This window comes from Stylophora pistillata, chromosome 6 (genome assembly GCF_964205215.1).
Source record: "Stylophora pistillata chromosome 6, jaStyPist1.2, whole genome shotgun sequence".
In the NCBI taxonomy this organism is placed as follows: domain Eukaryota; kingdom Metazoa; phylum Cnidaria; class Anthozoa; order Scleractinia; family Pocilloporidae; genus Stylophora; species Stylophora pistillata.
In genome coordinates this window covers 30,810,905-30,833,739 of record NC_142524.1, presented here as the reverse complement: position 1 = coordinate 30,833,739, position 22,835 = coordinate 30,810,905, and the positions used below count along the sequence as shown (strand labels likewise).

Below are 22,835 nucleotides of genomic sequence, written 5' to 3'. Positions count from 1 at the left end.
TACCCAAAATGTAGAGGATATTTTATATGAGACCCAAGAAATAAAGGCTATGAAGATGATGAGTTGCGTTCACGGAAGCTCATACCGCTGAATCCAGCTAAGGAACATGCAGAAAGGAAGAATGAAACCGAAGAGGACGAATTCCCAGGGATCTTGCAGGAAGATCTACTACCCATAAAACCAAGCAAACCTCAGTCGAGCCATCATTCATTGTGGCGGGCTATTGTCACGTGTTTGATTATGAACACTGTCCTCCTAGTAATGGGGCTGCTGATATTGTTTGGGAAAATTGGTTACGGATGTGGATGCTCAAAAGAAATTGGTTAGATTTTTTTCAATTTCTTTTTTTCTTGACAATTCCAAACTATCTTGCACTTTTAAAACACTAGTTCCAAAGCTGAAATTGTATGAATGTCTGCTTTGTCTGCTCTTACTGTGTCTTCAGCGACGAACTGTTTCAATTTCAGGGGCCCAGCACCCTAAAAGTCCAATACCCGTGAAGACGTTCCCAAGGGGGAATGAGACAAGCACATCTGACTTAGTGAGGGGCTTAATCAAATAACCAACAAGAAACCATGAAAGCCAAGTAACAGATGGTAAATTGAGGTAACGCTCAAATACACTTCTATATTCATGGAGGTATACAGCGAGATGACATCGCCAGCTTTAAGTTGAAAAAATCCAGCAGCTATCCCAGTCTGAGCTTCACCCAAGCTTTCAAACTTTAGGTGTGTAAAAAAACCCTACTTTTAAGTTTAGATTTTGTATATGGTAACACTTCTTGGAAAAGACCTTTTTTTCTGGTTGAAAATTCCCAGCAGGTTTTTAAGAAACAATGCTCACAGAGACTTCACAAGCATATGATTGGATGGCTTTACTTAATGGTTATCTAAAATACATAGCTTATTTTTGTCAAGGTTCTCAGTCAGTTTCAATTAATCACAGCTACCTCGACTGACTTGACAAAGGAAATAAATGATAAGGAAAGTGTAGATGTTGTTCGTACGCGCCGCCACTCCATAATCCAAGCCGTCGAATGTCTAAAGGGATCCACCATTGATAAATACTACTTGTTCATATATGATTTTCATATTATTCACGCGGATATTTTTCGAGTTGTAAAGTCTTTTTCCGTTCAGCGCTAACAGCCGGCGGAGATCTATTCAGTATTTGGGAAAAATTTGCCTTTTTACTGTAAGGAGGATAATCCACAACATTTCAAGAAGTAAAACGGATATTTTAAACTTCCTTCTAGATGTTCAGGTGCTATAATACTTACCAACTGTCTGTATAAGACAAAAAATACGCGTGTGTGCTTGATAGATCTTCTTATGTATGTGGAGGGACCCAATATGAGCGGACGGCTTATCTCGTTTCTGTTAACAGAAAATCGTCCATGCAGGTATTATTAAATCGATCAAATTTACACCATAATAATACACTAAGTATCGCCGAAACTCGCCCTACGCACAATCATACGTTTCAAGATGATGAAACTTGACTGACTTTGAAGATGAGAATAAAAAGTGTTAGAGGCCCATCAGCCCTTAATTGCCAATTGCTTGTCGCCGGTCTCCTTAGCAGGAAAAGACAAGATTAGTGAGTATGTATCTTACCTCTGGATGAACTAGTGGTTCATCAAGGTCAGGGACGAATGACGAACTGGGCCAGCCCGAATAAATATTGCTAATAAAAAAATAGATAAAAATAAACCTGTTAAAATTTCTGAGTTTAGACAGGACTGACTATTCTAGTGATTTAAAGACGAGATGAGTCTTTTAATGAGCCAAGAGGCTAATATCTTGAACATGGAGAAAAGTCTGGAGCGAAGTCTTTATTAAAGTACATACAGTATACATTATATTGATATACATGAGATCTTTACCGTTACTAAAGTACTCTTCAGCTCGGAAGGTGGTTTTTTTTTTCCATCTACTGCAGTCTTCACATCGATCAAATCAGAGTTGAGGTTTTCAACCGAACATGAAGATAAAAATGCAAAAACAAAATTATTAACTTAATATCTCTGACCCTTGAACATAGAAAAATTATCATCATCAAATCAAGTTTCTACAATTTATTAATCAAGCTAAGAAACAATGAAATGTTTACGTTTGTTAGAGTCCTACTCAATTTGGTGAGGTCGTTCTTTGTTCCATCCACTGCAGCCTTTACATCTTTCAAATCAGAGTTGAGATTTTCAAGCTTTCATTAAGATAAAGAACAAATTTCATCAGAGAAAATAACGGACGTTTGCTACGAATCTTGTTTTGAAGGGTTAAGGTCGGGTTTAAGTTTGATTTTCGCCACTCTTTCGGGTCCGGTCTTTCTCGTTCCTCCGCGAGAAGAACGGGGTTCAGGAAGAAGCGCGGGCTCCAGTTCCCGAACAGCAGCTGGTGATCGAGCCTAGGTCGGGTTCACTCTCACGATTAAATTGGACACAGTGCAAGAAGAGTCATGAAACGCATTTTTTTTTTTTATTATTTCACCTCACATATGCTGACGCACTCCTGTCAAAAATTTCTTTTTTTCTTTTAGATTTTCGCAATTCGCAGATTGAGTTAAGATTTGAAAAATACATTTGATAAATTGCCAAGGTTAGTCAGGACCAGTCTGATGAATTATGAGATCAATGTGCAACTTCGTTCCCAGGGCTTTTTCCTTTTGTTGGGGGTGGAGTTGGGGGTGAGGCGGGAAAAGGCCCTGGGAACGAGGTTGATCAATGTGAGAAGCCCAGAGTCCTTTAATGAGCCAAGAGGGTAATGTCTAGGGTGAAGTCTTGATTAAAGTAATACAATATTCATTGTTAAGATGACAGTGAGATCTTTATCTCAGTTGCTACAGTAGCACTGAAATCGGCAAAATAGTTCTTTGTTCCATCTACTGCAGCCTTCACATCTTTCAAATTAGAGTTGAGGTTTTCAAGCTAACATTAAGACAAAGATACAAAACAAATTTTATGAGAGAAAATAACGGACCCTCTTACCACGATTATACTCTTTTCACCTCTCGTAAGGAGCACAGAAATTCCTAGCTACTATCCCGCCCTCCCTCTCCTTTGAAAAATCCTAATTAGGTCCCCTCAGTTCTGTAATCACTTCAGAGTATTAGAGAGCTGTTTCTTATTGGTTAATTGATCAAGCCCCTTACCAAGTCAGATACGTTTGTCTTGTTCCCCCTTAAGAATATCTTCTCGGGTGATTGATATTTATGGTACGTAGCCCAATTCTATCTATTGCTGTCCATGAGATATTCTGCAATCCCAAATATATTGATGTCTAAACATATTTAGGTGTTTCGGCTGGTATATATAATTCTCTTTGCTGTCTCTTAAAGTGCCTATGACATCAACACGATTTTCGCTCTAAATAAAAATATAGTATCTCTATTATACATCTACCGAAAACAAAGTCTGTCTAAAATATTTTTATTCCTAAAATTTTAGCTGAAACTTAGCCTTTTTTCGATCAAATAGTGGTCGGAGACTGGGATCGAGTTTCTTTGTTGGTATGACGTCATCTTGTGTACCCAGGAGTTTTGAAGCCACTCATTGCAGCATAGTTACGACCATAGAAAACAACTCACAATGTCTTCCTCCTTTTACCTTCGTTCTCTTACTCTGTGTTGTGTTTTCCGCCATTATGCTTTGAATTCCAGCAAGCTGTGGTACACAAGATGACGTCACGAGGCCTGTTTTGGCCGCGCGATTTGATACCACTTTTTACAAAGAAAATTGTCAAACTCAGAGAGCTATAAACTCTTCAATTTTTATTATTTGCAGATGAAATTTTTTCTTATTGCTTTTTAAGACTTGTAGTTTTTATTTAAGTTAAAATACCGTTGGTGTCATAGGCACTTTAACATACCCTGGTAAAAAAATCCGTCCCTGGATACTAAGCACTCATCGATCGAATATCTTATTTAGCCAGTCTGTGTTTTAATCTACGAGTTTACAAATGTATACCTTTTGTATTTTGGGTGAGTTCGCCTCATTTCTTGTGCAGTTGTTGTATACGAATACGGACAAAAATTTCACTGTCTGATATTTGCCATAATTTATATCTCAGAGTCAGCTGAAATCTTGCTAATCTTTGACTAAATAACTTGGCACTCTCCACACTCAGTTAAGGAACAACATTTAAGTATTCATCACGCTTTGCTCTTTTCACCAGCTTCACCAAGCACAAGGAAAATCCGACTGACAGCGAAGACCATAGGGTTAAACCCGTTGATGTCATGCGACTCTCCTAAAGGCTCGAGAAAAACGGAGAGGCTTGGGTTAGGGTCCCGACCGGACTTGAACTTTGAGCGTTTTTGTTGTTTTTTTCATCATTTCTAACGTTAGATTTTTTTTTTTTTTTTCTCATTTCTCTCATTTCTTTGACCATATGCATTCTGCTTCGATTACTATCTGAGATGCCTGGAGCAAGTAAGCAAACTTCATTCCTCGATTTTTTTTCAACCCTTTCCCTTTTAAGAATTAAATATGAATTCTCTGTGTTACAGCCTCTATATGATTCAAGCAACAAGAAGTGAGTGTTGGATCAAGTAGTTTCCCCAAATTGACATCTTTTTCTTCTTCATCTTTGACTGCTCCAATAAGTATTCATATCATTATCTCTTTCGGTCTCTTTAAGTAGCAAAATAGTTAGGTATGTCAGTCAATGTTACGCAAATCAATACATCAATGGAAAATTAGTTCCCTAGTTTGTTTACTTAAGCTAGTGATACACAAAGACAACACTCAGATCCTGCTGGTACCATCCTTGTCATTTATTTTATACTTATCATAACATAAGCCTAAGCATTTTAGCAATCTCTCAGCTTTATATATCTCTTACAAACAAACTAACCAAATACCAAACTAGGAAATAGAGCTTGGAATTACTTAGTTCTAATTACTAAGAATCTAATTAGTTCCAATAGAAATGAATCAGTATCTATCGCTAATACACAGATTTAGCCAAGCCTTAAAGCGGAGATCGATTTAGTTAATTTTTAGCCTTCATTTTATTAAAAACACCTAACACTGCCTGTCGAAGAGGTTATTCAAGGGGGGTTAGAGCCCGTTCGGGTGGGGAAGGGGAAAGGGGGGGAAATTGACGGGGTGCGGAACCTTGAGACGATGTTCTCACAACTTGCAAAACGATCAACACGCATGCTGGCCAGCGGTATTTTCAAGCAGCTAAAGAACTTCGTTCATGTTCCTGATTAGTCTAAAACTTTAAAGGCAGCTTTGCGCTTGAAATAACTGTACGCATATCGGGAACGATATTGTCCGAGAACTAATATCTGAGCAATTGTTTTGGAACAAAATAAGAGCTATAACTACTACATTATTGAACAAGAATGTAGCCCAAAGTCTTGATGTTTTTTTCCCCATTATCTGCTCCCCATTTGTGCATTGCTACGTTTCCACATGAGTTCGAGAAATCAGGATGGCCTCCAGTACCAAAACCGATCCTGGAATCGCAGGTGTGACAATCATTTTGTTCGTTACCAAGAATACCAATTCGAGCCCTGGGTTGAAAGGCACCAGACCACCCACTCAATACGTTAAATCCTTCTCGGTTACAGTTATATTGCAGTGAGGCGTTCGAACGAAGCAGTGACTTCCATTTGTCTCGGCCCAGTAAGGTTGGGCGGTATTGCCCATCAGCGATTAGAGAGTATAGGGAGGATGCTGTCACATTGACGGCGATGAAGTTGGTTTCTCTGCCGTTCTTCATACCCAGACAGATCCTGGAGAACTTTGTTTCCCAGTAAGATGGTAACATGGTCTCTTCGCCGTCAAATCCAGTTGTGCCTTTATAGGGGTTGTAAGCCAGCTTGTTGCTCCAAATTAACTTATTATAATGAAAGGTGTCCTGTTGAAAAAATTCAATTCTCAAAATTCTCTTTAATTGATCGATGTCTCGGTGAGATTCTCTATTGCTATTCCAGGAAAATGTACAGAGTAGGAAACGGTGTGAACACGTTTTCCCTTCAATTCCGATGATTATGCACCCGACTTTCCATAACTGGAGCCTCTTTTATTTCCCTTTGAAATTTCGAATTATCGAGAATCTACTGTAAAAGTTTTTGTTTATGCTTAACGGGAATAGAACACTTAATCTCGAATGATTTAATAATCCTGTGCACTTACTTGTTAATCAGGATGGATTCCGATTTGGTCGAATACGAATGAACACATGTAAACAATTTTTTTCGTACAAAATTTTATTGATTAAAAGAAGAGACAAAACTACCTATTTGGGCATTTTTGTCAGCATCATTTTATGTTTACCTTGGTACCATCCATCTTCATTACCAGAGTCCAGCCACCACCCCCACATCCATCAAGAGCTGTCATGTGACAGTAAACTTGAAAGATCTTTTTCCCCAGCCTCAAATGGTAAGCTTTGTTGGCGTAAGATCTGAAAAATGTGGAAAATGACATAAAATGAATATAATTAATTTTTAAAAAAAGGATGGATGGAAAATCGCGCTTATGGCAACTTGGGATTCTACCAAAATAGATTCTCCAGTTAGCAATTTATTGTAAAACGTGGTCCTGATGGATGGAAATAACTTACCCATTTGTGTTGTACAGCTCTTTACAACTTTCAACGGCCGGGGCTTGAATTTTGAAAAGAAAATCAGAGAATAGAAATTAGCTTGTTAACTTCCCCTCCCAATTGCCGGACTGACCTGAAAAAGACTAGCAGCTAAAAATTCACGATCTACATCGAAAGTGACTAAATCGTGAGAATACGATAAAATGATAAAAATATTAAGAAAGTTGTTTAACTCTCCAAAAACTTTGTCCTAAAACCCAGTATGAAACATATATAAATGAAAAGTAAATAAAGCAATACAAGTATCAGCAAATAAGGCACCAGGCATTATCGATCCCTTTTTGAGGAGGGGGGAAGGAAAAGGAATATTTTGGAGTATTAATGAGTACTGTCCCCCTCCACCCAGGAGTATTACTGAGTACTGTCCCCCTTTATCCGGGATAGAAAAAGGTAATCGCATGGGGCCGAGTAAAATTAAGGATTAATATCTCGCGTGTTTTCGGAAGTTGCTGAAACTCGCAATTTCTGGAACTTCCGAAAACACAAGTGATATTAATCCTTAATTTTACGAGGAACCATGTGATTACTTGTTTATAATACAAGGGGAAAAATGTTTTCTTACTGATCTCGCGCAAAACGGGACGCCATTGCTACAAAACAAAGAGAAATTTCTTTAATAAAGGCCGATAGTTTCGAAAGAAACTGTTTGGGGCTGCGTCGGTGGGAGTAACAAAATAATTTAGATATATCAACAAAGTTGAAGTGGTAAATTGGCCACCGTAACGATTACAAAAGCTCACGTTTCGAGCGTTAGCCCTTCGTCGGAGCGAATAGAGGAATTGTGGGTTGTGTGTGCTTTTAAAGGCAGAAAATGGAGCTACGTTATTGGTGGAAACATGGCAACGAGAAAAACAATAATAAATTAGTGGAATGAAAAGCGTTCGTTGATCCCTGTGGGATTTACACTGCCGGTTTGAAAAATGAGCTTTTGTTCAAGATTTTTACGGCTTTCCGTGCTACCTAAGTGTAAGGAAAGACCGCAGATTGTCATATGTTGCTTAGAATGATTAGGTTAATTAAAATGCCCAGCGACTGGTTTCGATGTGTCCTTGTCATTCCTTTCCACGTCTCGAGGGTGTTCTCGGAATCGGTAACTTAGTCTTCTGCCTGTTTCGCCGATGTATATCTCTTTGCAATAAGAGTAAGTTATGCAATAGATTACATTGGCGGAGGTGCACGTGAAGTGATCGGTGATCTTAATGGATCGTTTCGGTCCCGATATTTTATCAGTGTTGTGAATGAAAGGACGAGTTTTGCATCGTGCACGAGCGCATTTAAAAGTGCCTGGTTCGTCATTAGTCTGAAAAGAACTTCTGACCAAAAAATTGCCTATGTTTTTGTCGCGTTTGAATGAAATGAGCGGAGGCTGCGAAAAGATGGTGCTTGTCTTTGGATCGTTTTGAAGTAATTTAAAGCTTTTAAAAATGGTGGATTTAAATGAGTGGTTGTGAGGGTGAAACGTGAGAGTGAATGGAATGCGGTCGGAATCTTCCTTATGCGACGTTTGTAGTGCTGAATGTCGATCAATAAGTTGAGCGCGGTGGTAACCCGCTTGAAGGACGGAAACAGGGTAACCACGTTTATCGAAGAACTGGCACATTGACTCTGATTTGTGGTGGAAATCAGAGTCATCACTACATAAACGACGAAGTCTTAGAAACTGAGAAAAAGGAATGGAATTCTTAACGTGAGATGGATGCGAAGACGAATATAACAAGTAACTATGCGAGTCTGTAGGTTTGTAATACACACTAGTGCATAAACCGTTACCTTCAATTGAAACTTTGGTGTCTAAAAAGGATAAAAAATTGTCAGAAATTTCCCAAGTATATTTCAGAGCCGGGTGAAAAGAATTGACTGCGGTTATGAATTGAGTGAGCTCCTCTCTGGTAGAGGAGGTAGCGCCGATACAGTCGTCGATGTAGCGACCGTAAAGTTCAGGTTTGGACCCGTTGTATTGGCTGAAAAATTGATGTTCGACAAAACCTACAAAAAGATTGGCATAGCTAGGTCCCATTTTGGTGCCCATGGCTACACCATTGGTTTTTTTGAAGAAGTTGTTTCCGAATGAAAAACAATTGAGTGTGAGCACTAGTTCGGCTAAGCGTAGTAGTGTTTCAGATTTAGGTTCCTTAACAGTACGTTGATCAAAAAAATGTTTAAGGGCCAGAACGCCTTCGCCATTAGGAATGACAGTGTAAAGAGACCTAATATCCATGGTGAAAAGAAGTTTGTTTTTGCCAAGGAAATTAAAGTCCCGAAAAATTTGAAGAGCGTGTTGGCTGTCTTTAATATATGATGGTAAAGTTTTGACGATGGGAGCCATAATTTTGTCTAGATAGCTAGAGATAAGTTCTGTAGGGCAACTGCAAGCCGAGACAATGGGCCGACCCGGGTTGTTAGGTTTGTGAATTTTAGGTAAAAAGTAAATACGAGAAGTTCTAGGAGTGGTTATGATGAGATTTTTTGCTGTAACCGGCAATTCTTGTTTAGTTATGAGTTGGTTGATCGTATTCTTGACGGAGTTTTGATTGCTGGCAGTGAGGTCTTTGTCGTCAGAAAGTTGCCTCAAAGCTTCTTTTTGGTAGAGGTCGGTGCGCCAAACAACGACTGAGCCGCCCTTATCGGCCGCTTTGATAATTAAAACTCTTAACTCTTTAACTTGGCTACCGTTGCTAAGGGATTTTCAGCCAATCATTTTCAAGTAATTTTTCCCGGGGCAATTACAAAAATTAACAAAAATGCCCTCTGTCTTGACCAATCACAATTCAGTAACATTCCCCCTTATATGATAAAAATGGGTACTATCTCCTGTACCCAGGAGTATTAATGAGTACTGTCCCCCCCACCCGGGAGTATAAATAGGTACTGTCTCCCTCCACCCAGGAGTACAAATTAGTACTGTCTCCTTCCACCCAGGAGCATAAATGAGTACTGTTCCCGTCCACCTAGGGGTATTAATGAGTACTGTCCTCTTCCACCCAGGAGTATTAATGAGTACCGTCTCCCTCCACCCGGAAGTATAAATGGGTATAATCACCCTCCACCCAGGAGTATTAATGAGTACTGTCCCCTTCCACCCAGGAGTATTTATGAGTACTGTCTCCCTCCACCCGGGAGTATAAATGGGTATAATCACCCTCCACCCAGGAGTATTAATGAGTACCGTCTCCCTCCACCCGGGAGTATAAATAGGTACTGTCTCCCTCCACCTAGGAGTATAAATGGCTACTGTCCCCCTCAACCCAGGAGTTTAAATTGGTACCATGATGAAATGCTGAGGGCAGCCATCGGCAGCTATCAAGGAGGGGGGGAGTGCTAATATTCCTAGACACTTCATGGAACATGGAAACCAGTATAAGCTACGGCTGAGTGGCCAAATAGGCTCTGGTACAGACTTTTTCCCAGGGTGGATCAAATAAATTTCTTCATGTCACAACCAATACCCTCCCACCCCCCTCCCCGTCAGTAGATAAATATGACCGATCCCCTCTAGTATCTACACATCTTGCTTGCAAGGCAAAACATTTTTTGAACATCGCTGTGCATGCACACTCCTTGACGCAATCACATTCAAGACCAGTTTTGAATTACGAGAACACTTACGTGTTTCTTCGCAAGAATTGGCTGCACAGCAACAATTAAATTTACATTCCTCGCGGGCTGAGTTCCACGTCAAACTCTGGCACGACTCGTTTAAATTACGTTGAATGGCTTTGTTGAGCTGAGGAATAAAAAATATTATAGGATTGCCAGCATGATCATTATATTTTTACTTTTATTCATATTAAACATCATAACCCACCTGTTAATTTTCGCGCGACTCTATTGGCTACTTCGGGTCACGTGGTACAAAACTACCGAACACTTATCACGCAATAACCCTATCTTACGTCGCTTTTTGCTCTTAGATAATTTATGTTGAATAGAAACAAAGTCAGCGGAAAAAACAAGCTCAAGAGTTTTACTTTTTCATCTCAGTTGCTTTACATAGAAGGAAAACGAACTTGTTTTGTAGAAAAATGAATTAAGGAGAAGATATTCTAAAAAACACTGTGATGTTGCTTCGTCATTTCCTCTGACGAAGGGCTAACGCTCAAAACATCAGCTTTGAAACTCTTTACGGTGGCCAATTTACATTATCAGCTCAGTTGATAAAACAAAATTACCTTGTTTTGTCGAGTCGGGAGGTAATGACATTAAAAAGTTGATCTCAAATGCTGCTCCAGAAGTACAAAAAAGAGTCAATAAAATTTTGCTGTCAACGTGCCATTCGAAAATGTTGGTGTGCGTCTGCTCAGTAATACATCACATATAAAGTAAAAATATGGCACCGGCTAGGCGCATCCGGGTGTGTCAGTGATGTTCTTACTGACAATTTGACGATGTTTACCTTATTAACTGTGTAGTTTAGTGCCGAGACATCAGCGCTGGTTCTATCTGACCTAGACTGCACCTGGTTAAAGAAAGAAGAGCAGTGTTCAAAAATTCTGTTTAAAGAAAATGTGGCTGGAATGAACTTTCCAGAAGAGATAATGACTAAAGAGATCGTGAGCGCAAAATGTTGCATCAGCAGTAAGAATCACGATACTTAGATGAGAGACAATTAAGTGTTAAGTATATGTGTGCAGTTTGTTCGTCACATAAATGTTTACCTTCGTCACAGAACTTTTCAGGTCTGACAGATCATTGCTTGTACTGTTTAATGTAGATTGTACCTGGCAAAAGGGACAAGTAAAGATTCCCAAGTTTAGGAGAGAATCGCACGGTTGAATTCTGATTCTGGTGCGCATTCTGATTGGTTAACGAAGCAAGGTATTAGGCAATGAATTGCGAGTTAAGTAACAAGTCGAAAACGAGGCTAAGTTATAAGTTGTTTCGCATTTCTCGTTTCGCACTCAGGATAAAAAAAAACAGCATCATTTCTCTTTTCCTTTTTTCTTATTTTTATTCAGTTATGCGATTCAAGGAAAACCCACTTACCTGTTTCGAGAATTCCGCGTTAAATTGCTTCGCGATTCTTGCGATATCGGTTTTCGCGTGCAATTTAACATGAACTCAGTCAAGATTCAGGTAATAAATTTTCCTCTATGACTGTATCAAAATACCTTTTGAACAGAAACGTGCCTAGAGCGAACTTGTCTGGTATACGAAGTCTTCATAGATATATGAATTCAGTTTTACCTCAATCACGGTGCTGCTGAGCTGTGATAGATTAATTCTTGATCTTTCCAAGTTGGACTTCACCTCGTTAAAGGATGAGTTGTAATTTTCCAGCTGTGAACAGGTTAACAGAATTTAATAGCATGCTCTAAACCTTGTTCGCTCTTGTGGAGCCGAAACAAAATTCACGTAAATTTTATCTCTGATCCACTACTTCTAAGACACTAATCTTGCCTTGATATCGTATCACATATTGCAAAAGCCGCGTAAACTGTTACCTTTATCACAGTGCCGTAGAGTTCTGAGAGATCATTGCTTGTTCTTCTCAACTTAAAGTTCACCTGGTTCAGGGACGTACTGAAGTGTTTCAGCTGTAAAGGTAGGAGATCATTAATTTTTCTGTTTTCTTAATTGCTTGCCTCACCAAGCACAGGCAGCCCAAGCTCACTACTAGAAAAGCGCACGTGACTCTTACCGTGTTGCGCAACGTTTTATATTTAAAAAGGTTTGCATGTTTGTAAATTTTGAAGCGTTTTCCGCGAGTTAGCACTATGTTGGTGTTCAAACAGTTGAACACCAATATAGCGCTAGCTCGCCGAAAACGCTTCAAAATGGTCTGAGACGCTAGGAATCAACAAAGAAAACAACAAGGCAATAAGGTAAGCCCATTTTATTTCAAAACAAGACATTTTTTTCTCTCTTTTAAGGCAAACCGATAACATCCCATACAAACCTTTATAAATATAAAACGTTGCGCAACACGGTAAGAGTCACGTGCGCATTTCTAGAAGGGAGCTTGGGCCTGTGCACCAAGCAGAAATTATGTACATTCGAATCCCCCAAAAAAGTTCACTTCAGTGATTTGGTTACCCTGTTTTAAGGCTCCAATCTTTGATTGGGATTTCTGAATTTCCCTAAATTTGGTCGAGACATTTAGGCAATAGTAGATGGCGTGGTGGACGCAAGGAGTAAATTTTGGTTTAAAACAGCTCCTCTGAAATGACTTTAAGACATCATCTGAGTTAAATATGGTCATTTTCCAAAGATGTTTCCAAAATCTATTTAGCTTAAACATTGAAATCTTCACCGTTGTTGTAGTTCTCTTCAGTTTGGCAAGGTCATTCTTTGTTCCATCCACTGTGGCGTTCACATCGTTCATAGCAGAGCGGAGGTTTTCAATCTTGAGAGACAATTCGTTACAAAAGTCATCAGTAAAAGTAGCTTAGGTTTGTCACCAGATTTGCGATCGTTTAAAAGAAATAAAACTCATTTCTAAAGAAATGCGACAAGGACTTACAGACATAGTAACCCTTATTACAGTACTGTTAAGCTCTGTGAGGTCATAGCTTCTTTGATCCAATTCGGTCTTCAGTGTCCGATTTAAGGACATTTGGAGGTATTTGAGCTGAAATTCAGTAAGAAATTCAATTAGAATGAAAGGAGTTTATCGCATGCATAACGGATCCTGTGTGGTTTTTATCAAGATGAACATTATCTGCATGGGTCTCTCATTGCAAACCAATAGTTTGTTTGTTTTATTTGGTGTAATTAATGGGGAGGGTAAGTCCCTCGATTTCCCCTTTGTAAGAGTTTTTTAAGCCAATAAACTCCAGATTTGCAGTAATTCGTAAATTCGAAGAATCTACACGGCATAAATCTCTTCCAGTGCTATATTTTCCATCTACCAGTCCTTTCCACCTCGTGAACATGAGCCCACTGATAGGGAAGGAATAAGGTACAGCAGCAGTATGAAAATTTTTAAAATCTTAACTTAAAGCTCTCCCTTCCCCACCCTTACCAGTTCAGAAATGCTTGTCGCATTTTTCCTTACAAATATCTTCTCGGGTGTTTGACTTTTAAGTTGTTGAGGCCCTGAAATAGAAAGAGTCAATGCAAGTCGGAGACATACAGTTAAGCTTTGTAGGAGTACTATAAGTGAACGATATCTGCAGGGAATGACAGGAAATTCTAAAAAAGACAAACCATTTTGTCCTGAGCATCCACATTCGTGACCAATTTTCCCGGACAATATCAGAAGACCCACCAGGAGGGCAAAGATCAAAATAAAACACGCGACAATGGCCAGCCATAATAGACGATTGTTTGACTGTTGCTTGCTTGGTTTTATGCGTTCAAGATCCTCTTGCAAGATCCCTGAGTTATCTTCTGTTTCGGTGTGATCCTGGTCCAGTGCTTGTTCTTCGGCTGATTCTAGAAGTATGGGCTTGTCTGAAGGCAACTTACGTTCTTCAAAGCCTATACTTTGTAAGGCTCGTGCAAATGTCCTCTGCATCCTGGAAAACTCTCTGTGAAAAACTTTCAATAAGTTGACTTATTATATGGCTGTCTCACAAGGACTGGGAACTACCGAATTCACGAATTTGATTGGCTGAAATCAATACTGAAAGCGGTCTAGATTTTCCCATCTAGAGCGGCATCTAGACCGTTCTAGAAAAAAAAAAAAAAGGTACAAAGAATATAGAAAAGTTGGCATATAAGACAGCCATATAATAAACATCTTATTAACCTAACTAGGTCGGTCTTTATGGGAGAATCTTGACCTCGGTTGCTGGTACAGACCTCACTGCGCTCGGTTAATAAGAACTAAATATATTTCGGAGTAATCATCAGGCCTCGGTTATTCGAAGGGTGGATAACGCTATCCACTGGATAAAGATCTAGACGGTGGACAGCGCAGTACGTCTTGTTCACTCTTATCTAGTGGATAGCTATTTGTCCGTTAATATATCTTATTGGACGATTTGTTGTGTTGTATCGCTGAGTATTTTTGCGAGTTGTGCCGGACTTTGACGAGCCCGTAGGGCGAGTCAAAATACAAATAACGAGGAAAAATACTCAGCGATCCTACACAAGAAAACGTCTAATAAGTTATTTATTATCCAACCCGCCGAACTGTTATTTCAGTGCGGGCGAATTTCGCGGATATTTATTTACGGGGAGTGCGTGACAGAAGTATGCGAAGCGCGTTGTCGTGTTGTTTCTTTTTTCTTCAATAACTGAAGAAATTTCCAGGTCGTCTTGCTGTTTTTCTTCGTTCGATTTATCTAATAAACTTGGATGTATATTTTCCAGCCATTCTGACTCTTCGTCGTCGGAAATATGATTCAAATTGTCTGCCATTTTTTTTTTTTTTTCGTAACTACAATTCAATTCTTCGCTTGCGCGATGCGAGAAAACCTGTTTAACCGGTACTCTACGGTACAAATACCGCGTGATATTTGTACTCGTCTATGGCGTTATTTGTACTCTACGAAGTTTAGTTGGATAATAAGATAGCGCTATCCGCTCTTTGAACAACTGGGCCCTGATGTGTACCAGACTGACACTGACGTATTCAGTACCGTTTTGACCGAGCTAGAATGAAATAATGGATATTTGACCATATTTCCTGATCAAAAATAACTTCATTAACTTATGACGTCATTCAACTCGTTAGCTGGTCTAATTATCTTGTCTGAATACGTGAGGGCATCGAATGGCTGCACATCAGCCGAAGATGTCTTTGACATCACATCTGTCAAAAATGTCTTTGAAAGCGCACGACGTAAATAAAACATATATATGTGCACGATCCTTCGCAGTAAAGCACTATTTGAGCAATAGTGAAAATCAGACCTGAAAAAAATTTCAGGCCTGTACGGGATTCGAACCACTGACCTCTGCGATACTAGTGCAGCGCTCTACCAATTGAGCTAACAAGCCAACTGGGAGCAGGCCATCAAATTAATTCGACATAAACCCGTAGATGATACATATGTTTCATATGTTTGTTGTTGTAAATAAAACAGTCACTTATTGTTTTTCCCAAACTCAATTTAACCTGGTGAGCACGCAGCGATAAGAAGTCAGAATGCCTCTCATTCGGATATGGAATTTGTGATATAGAATTGTACGCATCATCTTTGCTAATCAGATTATGTAGGAAAAAATGCTTTGGAGGACGGTCTCTACACAACTGATATGGAGCTGCGAAGAAGGGTTTTTTAAAATTAAACAGTACAATCAGGAAGTTCAACTTAACATTTGTTTCGCTATAAACTTTGGGCTTTCATTTTCACGGTCCATTCGTGTTTCCATCCACTTTCCTTATGGTTTCAATTTTCAATTTTTTATTGTCCCAGTGAAGACTAACGTAGGCATAAAACGCGATTGAATTGCGACATTTGATATTCACAAAGGAAGCTGAGCAATTTAACGATAGCTAAGTTAAGGTCTCTAATAAGTACTAACAACATTGTCACCCTCTTTCTTAACTTCACATCCATCTTTGAAAATCGCACACTACTATGGGTAAGCTAGAGAAGTTCTTGAAGTGGAGGGCAGTATCATCCATTTCAAACGAAGCTTCTGTGGTCTTTATTGATACAGAAAATTCGACCTTGTCGCGAGAACACATGCTTTAGATAACCTAGGTCGTAGCATAAATGCCCTCTCATTTTAGTCTAGTCAATTTCTAGCCAATTCAGTTCCTCCCCTTTGTTGACGCTGATGTCTCTGATGCAAGCAGCAGATGTTGTGAAAACCAGTAAGGCGCGGGATTGAAAAACAAAAACAATTCATGTTCTTTTCAAAACAAGGTTCTGCACAACTGAAAATTGTGTTCTATTGCTATCTATGAGATACAGTTAGGCACAGAAGCGTTCTTCCGCAATCCCACATCTCGGTGTTCGGAAATATGTCTAAAGTTGGTAAATCATTCTTTTTGCTAAATCGTATTAGAACATAGCTAGCAGAGTCGCGCAATCAAATTCATTATACGTAAGCGTGCTCAAAATCCCGATAGTGCACGCTGATAGCGTCCGCAAATCCGACTTCGCCAGAAATTTTTTTTCGCGCGAGCGGCCATTGTTAGCGCGGGGAAAAATAATACATTTCGCGACAATAATGGATACAAACAGAAACTCGGCCTGCTAGTCCGAAAACGAAGACAATGTTTCGACCTTTTCCCTTGGGCTAGAGTTCTTAAATGAGGCAGAAAAAGAGAAAAACAAAGGAAAAGGTGACTCGGCATCAGCGCCGTCACGATTCGCTTCAATTAATATTGTTGTCCGTTTTTCGCGTCGCATTTGATGCACAATTCCACCGGCTATGTTCTAAAACAATTGGTTCATGCTTTCAGCTGTGCACTACCGAGTTATGGAGCACGTGGGAAGTTTGGAGAGCACTCAAGAAGCTAGAGTTGCCCTCGGCTCTCGCCTCGCAACTCTTACGCTTCTTTCGTGCTCTCCAAACTTCCCGCGTGCTCCATAACTCGATAGTGCACACTAAAACATGAACCAATTGTTAAACATACCCTAGGAAAAATCCCTAATGCGGATACAAGGCATGAATGAATTGTGGGCTTTGATTGTTAAGATATTTATAAACTAAGAGTAACAACTGAAAATGAACGCGATAAGTCACAGGAAGCCAGTGAAAGATATCAAGTAACCCAGGTATATCACTATTAGCTTTAGTCTGTGTCTACACTAGTTTACATCTCTGTCTTTTCTTTCTGCTACATTTGACTTTTTTTTAGCTATCTTTATCTCTGTAATGAAACCATGGTATAAGATCAAGTACGAATAAAAACTGATCTAGAGCCTTTCTGAGTAAGAAGTTAGTATGGTTCTGCACTTTTTGCACAGAAAATGTCTTTTCTGATATTGATTTTCATCGAGGAAAGAGAAAATTTTGGGGTTCAAGGAGAGCGCAACTAAAGCTTTCCAACGACGTGAACAGACATAACAATTACAATTTCCTCAAATATGAGTGGTGTATTAGCTGCTTTAATTTTCATTAGCTAATACTAGATTATTTTAGCAAGAGATCTAATCGGATAGTTGGTTGTAATCGGACACCTATAATTGGACAGTTAAAGCACCCAATCATATTAAGTCCACCCTACCATATCCACCAATCACAGAATTGATTACAGGGACCATGGCTACAACCACTAACTTTAAAAAAACTGAGGAATTTTACGAAAGGGAAGAATTTTTTACTTTAGAGGATGTCACTACTGGAGATATATTTTTTAAATAAATGCATTTGTTTTACCAGAAATTGTAATGGCTATGATCTATTCATAATAGGACTTTCTGTTATCCAATTCGGTCTTTAACCATACTCGTGATTGACAAATCAGATCGATTTTCGTATGATTACAGACCGAATTGGACTTCACTCGTTCCTATTACCGTTAAAAATCACGAGAGCGGGGTAATATTCTTTTCTTTTTTTTTTTTTTCATTACTACAAGACAGTGTCTGTCAGAGAGGAGAAGATAGATCCCAATCGAATATGATCTTTGGGGCTCACAAATGAAGGGAAAAAGCAGCTGCAACAGTCAACGAGAGTCCAGAAAAAGGAAGTCGAAAAGCATTGAGCGGAATGAATGAACATGATTCAGTGCTAAGAAAACAAAAAATTTATTTAGAAGAAGAGAGGAGAGAGAGCGGTAATGCGCCGACAAATTTCAAACTTTAGCATCCCCTGGAAGGCCAAAACATGTAGTCCAGTGTCAAACCCCAATACGCAGCGAGTTTATTGTTAAATGCCTTTCGTCTTCTTTTATAACTGTCGTTTCGAAAATTCATGCAAGTATGTGCTTAATGATCTCTTACGTGATGTTGCCATTTCGATCACGTTGGAGTAACTTCAAGAACCTTAATATTATGGTAAATTAACGATCAAATTAACCCATAATGTCATTGAATTTGGTCAAAACTCCTCTATAGATCTGAATGACGTAAATGGTAGCAAAATACTGACGCGAGGGCACCTCGTAACTTTGAAAACAAAATGCGTTCCATTGGTGACAAAGACGGGTTCCTCTGTTATCTTTTTACCAACTAGGCTTCACAATCAGCCAAGAGGAGCTTTCAATATATTCACGCCGATATAACTTTCAGCAGCGCAATATGACACAAAGCGGGTTACTTCTGCATAAAATTTTCGGTTTCTAACGAGGGCTTTCAGTTTGACGAGAGCATAAAACGCGATTCAAATAAGGAAACTCATAAAGCTTTCCCAAAGCATCTCAGCGAGCACTCGGTCAAAGCAACGAAATTGTTTTAGTCCTCTAGTTACCATGTCACTCTCCTCTTCCTCTAATTTGCTCGCTCATCCATCACTGCTGGTCGCACGCTACTTTGGCTAAGCATATAGAAAAGTTCACGATGAGACATTATCTTTAATTTCTAACCAAACCGTTGCGATATGTTTTGGTTTCAAATTCTTCCAGCTCGCGCAAACGCGTGCTTTGGGATACTTAAACGCGTGATACTTATCTTTCACTCACCAGCCCTCAACTAAAAAAGGTTATATATCCGATTCTGGAAAGGTCGCTGTGCATGGGGAAATTCCCCGAGTTGTACAGTAAGTTAAAAGCTAAGCATGAAAACATTTGATGCATTGTCTTTCTGTTTAACAGTTGTACTAGACGCTGCACCATAACTCTACGTGAGGTAAAACAACACTTTGTAAGGTAAATATGCTTTCCCCAGGTGACAAAGACGAGTTCTACCGATATTTATCAACTTGCTAGCTTTCCAACGGGCCAAAACGTCAATTACTTATTTGATTAGCTCTAAGCTGAATACTCTTGGTGCGGCACACACCGTGAAAAACTCGATCAAGACCTCTTTCCTTTCGATATCAAATTTTTGACACCGAATCGTCTATCTTAGCTATGCTAATCAGATTATGCAAAAAGAAAAATTGCCTGGCAGGAAGAGAGGTTTTTACTCTTCTCCTAACTCTCAGATGTTTAGCAGCACATGTTGACATATCACAGAATTTGGCAGCAAAGTGACGGCAGCCACACAAGTTTCTATTTAAAACTTTTGGTTTCTGTCTGGGGCTGTTCACGACGAGGGCATAAAATGGAAACAAATTTCGTAGAATGAAATCCACATAGCTTTCCCGACGTATTTCAGTGAGTACCAGAACCTGCTGTTCTGAAAACCAGTAAGGGATGAGATTGAAAAAAGAGTGAATTCGTGTTCTTTTCGGAACGAGGTACCACACGACTTGAAATTCTGCTCTCTTGCAATCCGTGAGAAACAAATTGGCACAGAAGAGGTTTGTCCAATACACCCAAACCGTTTGCGAATTGTCAAAGGTAGTTGACGAATCGTTTTACCGGAAGTCGATTCGCAATTAAGTGGCTATCGTGATACCGGAAGTCTGATAAACCATCCCTTGAAACGTATACCGAAAGTCGATTTGCAAGACACTTAGAAAATATTCCGCAAGTGTCTTTGAATTGGGGGCTGAAAATTTTGTCGAATTGACAAGATTCGACTCGAATCGAACGACTCGTCACAGCTAGTAAAGGACGACAGGTCATACCGGGTGTCGAATTCCAAGACATTTAAAAAATATTCCGCAAGTGTCTCTGAAGAGGGGTTGAAGATGTTTTCAAATCAACGCAATTCGACTCAAATCGAACGACTCCTCACAATAAATGACGAAGTCATATCGGATATCGATTCGCAAGACACTTTGAAAATATTCCGCAAGTGTCTGTGGGTTAAGGATGGTGTCGAATCCACACGATTCGATTCAGAATCGAACGACTCGTCATAGTAAATAAGGAGCCGTCATACCGGATGTCGATTCGCAAGACACTTTGAAAATACTCCGCAAGTATCCGTGAAATTGGGTTGAAGATGTTGTCGAATCGACTCAATTCGACTCAAATCGGAAAAAAAGTGAAATCATGTTCTTTTCAGAACGAGATACCGCACGACTTGCAATTCTGCTGTATTGCAATCCTTGAGAAACAAATTGGCACAGAAGCGTCCTTTAATCCCACACATCGGAGTCTAAATATTCCTCCCGTGTTTCGACCGTTAAATCATTCTCCTTCCTAAATCTTTACGTACCCTGGGAAAAAATGCGTCTACGTGTTTCTATCCATGAGTTTATAAATGTTTACCTACTCTATTTGGGGTCAAGTTAGCTTTATTTCCTTTCCAGTTGTTGCATATCAACACCGACAAAATTTCGGCTTCAGATATATTTCTACCATATTTCATATCTCCTAGAGTCAGCTGAACTGTTTTAACTACATAAATGAACTGTGGTCCAAATAGTAAGGCACAACTCTCCAGACCTTAAGAAGATCAATATTTATGTACTCACCTCGCTTTGCTCACTTCACCACTTTCACCGCGCACTGGGAAAATCTGGTTGAGAAGTTTGTCGAATACGCCCAAACCGTTGCGAATCGTCAAAGGCAGTTCACGAAACGTTCTACGGGAAGTCGACTCGCAGTTAAATGGTATCGTGGTACCGGAAGTCTGATAAACCATCTATTAAAACATGAAAACGCCCACCGGAAGTCGATTTGCAAGACACGTAGAAAATATTCCGCAAGAGTCTTTAAATTGGGGGATGGAGATGTTGCCAAATCGACACGATTCGACTCGAATCGAACGACTCGTCACAGTAAATGACGACCCATCATACCGGATGTCGAGTTGCGAGACACTTCGAAAACATTCCCTAAGTGTCTGCCAGAAGGGGGTTCAAGATGTTGTCAAATCAACACGATTCGACTAATCACAGTAAATGACGACCCGTCACACCAGATGTCGATTTGCAAGACATTTAGAAAACATTCCACAAGGGTCTCTGAAGGGTTGTTGAAGATGTTGGTAAAACGACACAATTCGACTCGAATCGAACGACCCGTCATACCGGATGTCGATTTGCAAGACACGCAGAAAATATTCCGCAAATGTCTCTAAAGGGGGGCTGAGAAAGTCGAGAGGCGTAAGTAATATGTGAAATTACCGTGGTATGCAGGAAGTCCAATCGTGCGTCAATATACTAGACCGCAAGTTGAGGAATCGAACGACTCGTCACTTTAAATGACAACCCGTCATACCGGATGTCGATTTGCAAGATTGGTTAAATAGAAAACAGACCATTTCAGAAATTTCAGCATCTGTTTCCTTGATAATTCTTGTGGGAATTTCATCTGGGCCATTTGCCTTTTTAGAGGCAAGGTTCTGAAGTAAATTCTTAACACCATCAGCATCAAAAGACGAGTCATTCGATTCGAGCCGAATCGTGTCGATTCGTCAACATTTTCTACTTTGTATTGTTCATAATATTCTGATCATAGACGTCCGGCCGTTTCACGCTTTAAGAACGTGGAAGGTTCATGTTGTCACGTTCTCCTACTATGCCACTCATTTTCCCTCATTACTTACGTGCGCGCCCCTCAACTTCCGGTATGTTGACGCACGATTGGACTTCCGGCATACCACCGTAATTTCACATATCACTTACGCCTCTCGACTTCCGGTATGTTAGCGCACGATTCGATATCCGGTGTAACGATTCGTCAATGACCGTAGACGAATCGCAACGGTTTAGGTGTATTGGACATGTATGGAGGTTATTGTCTTTAATACCCTTTCAAGATTATCTAAGGCGCGGGAAATTTTCAAAAAAACAGCTTAGCGTCTACTACTAATAATAATAATAATTTACATTTCTAAAGCACTAAATATATAAAAATATTCTAAAGCGATTTACAAAATATTCTATAAAAATATCAGAACGATTAAACGATAAAATATGAAAAATATTAAAATCTTAAAATGTTAAAACTATTAAAAATGTTAAAAAACAAATTACAAGCCAGCTTGAACAGACGTGTCTTAAGCTTGGACTTAAAAATGGCTACACTCTGACTGTTTCGAATTTCAAGCGGCAGTTTGATCCACACAATTAAAGTGGCCCGGAACAGGCAAAGGCGCGATCACCAAAGGTCTTAAAATTAATTCTTGGGATCTTAGGGAGGCCCTGCTCACAGGAACGTAGGTGATGACCAGAAATGGAATGTAACTGCAGATATTCTAATAGTAACAACTTAAAATGTACGCGATAAGTCACAGGAAGCTAGTGAAAGATATCAAGTAACCCAGGTATATCACTATTGGGTTTAGTCTGTGTCTACACTAGTTTACATCTCTGACTTTTCTTTCTACTTCATTTAACTTTTTTTAGCTATCTTTATCTCTGTAATGAAACCAT

The 22,835-nt window shown here is 39.5% G+C and overlaps 1 protein-coding gene across 3 annotated transcripts; it reads right to left on the bottom strand.

Moving 5' to 3' along the window:
* Positions 1-4,749: 4,749 nt before the first annotated feature.
* On the bottom strand, positions 4,750-21,489 carry LOC111339357 (uncharacterized). Of its 3 annotated transcripts, XM_088762508.1 has the most exons (13): positions 20,931-21,482; positions 13,764-14,086; positions 13,579-13,652; positions 13,078-13,185; positions 12,868-12,960; positions 12,059-12,151; positions 11,802-11,894; positions 11,273-11,335; positions 11,011-11,073; positions 10,224-10,341; positions 6,576-6,618; positions 6,287-6,416; positions 4,750-5,867 (listed from the first exon to the last, which is right to left on the bottom strand). In XM_088762508.1, exons 1-13 carry the CDS (start codon positions 21,098-21,100, stop codon positions 5,337-5,339), a joined length of 1,902 nt encoding a protein of 633 aa, XP_088618634.1. In that variant the 5' UTR covers positions 21,101-21,482; the 3' UTR covers positions 4,750-5,336. The 3 variants fall into 3 exon arrangements, with proteins under 3 accessions (XP_088618634.1, XP_088618633.1, XP_088618635.1); XM_088762507.1 differs by having other exon boundaries at positions 13,579-14,086; positions 20,931-21,489; XM_088762509.1 differs by having other exon boundaries at positions 13,579-14,096; positions 20,931-21,061.
* Positions 21,490-22,835: the final 1,346 nt, after the last annotated feature.

Bases quoted from the DNA above. Each gene is read 5' to 3' on its own strand.
- LOC111339357 (XM_088762507.1), bottom strand. From the start codon at position 21,100: ATGGTTTATCAGACTTCCGGTACCACGATACCATTTAACTGCGAGTCG. The intron at 14,087-20,930 runs GTGAGTACATAA...AGTTTTTCACAG, and splicing joins GGTGAAGTGAGCAAAGCGAG to AGAGTTTTCCAGGATGCAGA. The intron at 12,152-12,867 runs GTGAAGATTTCA...CTACCTTTACAG, and splicing joins TGAAGAGAACTACAACAACG to CTGAAACACTTCAGTACGTC.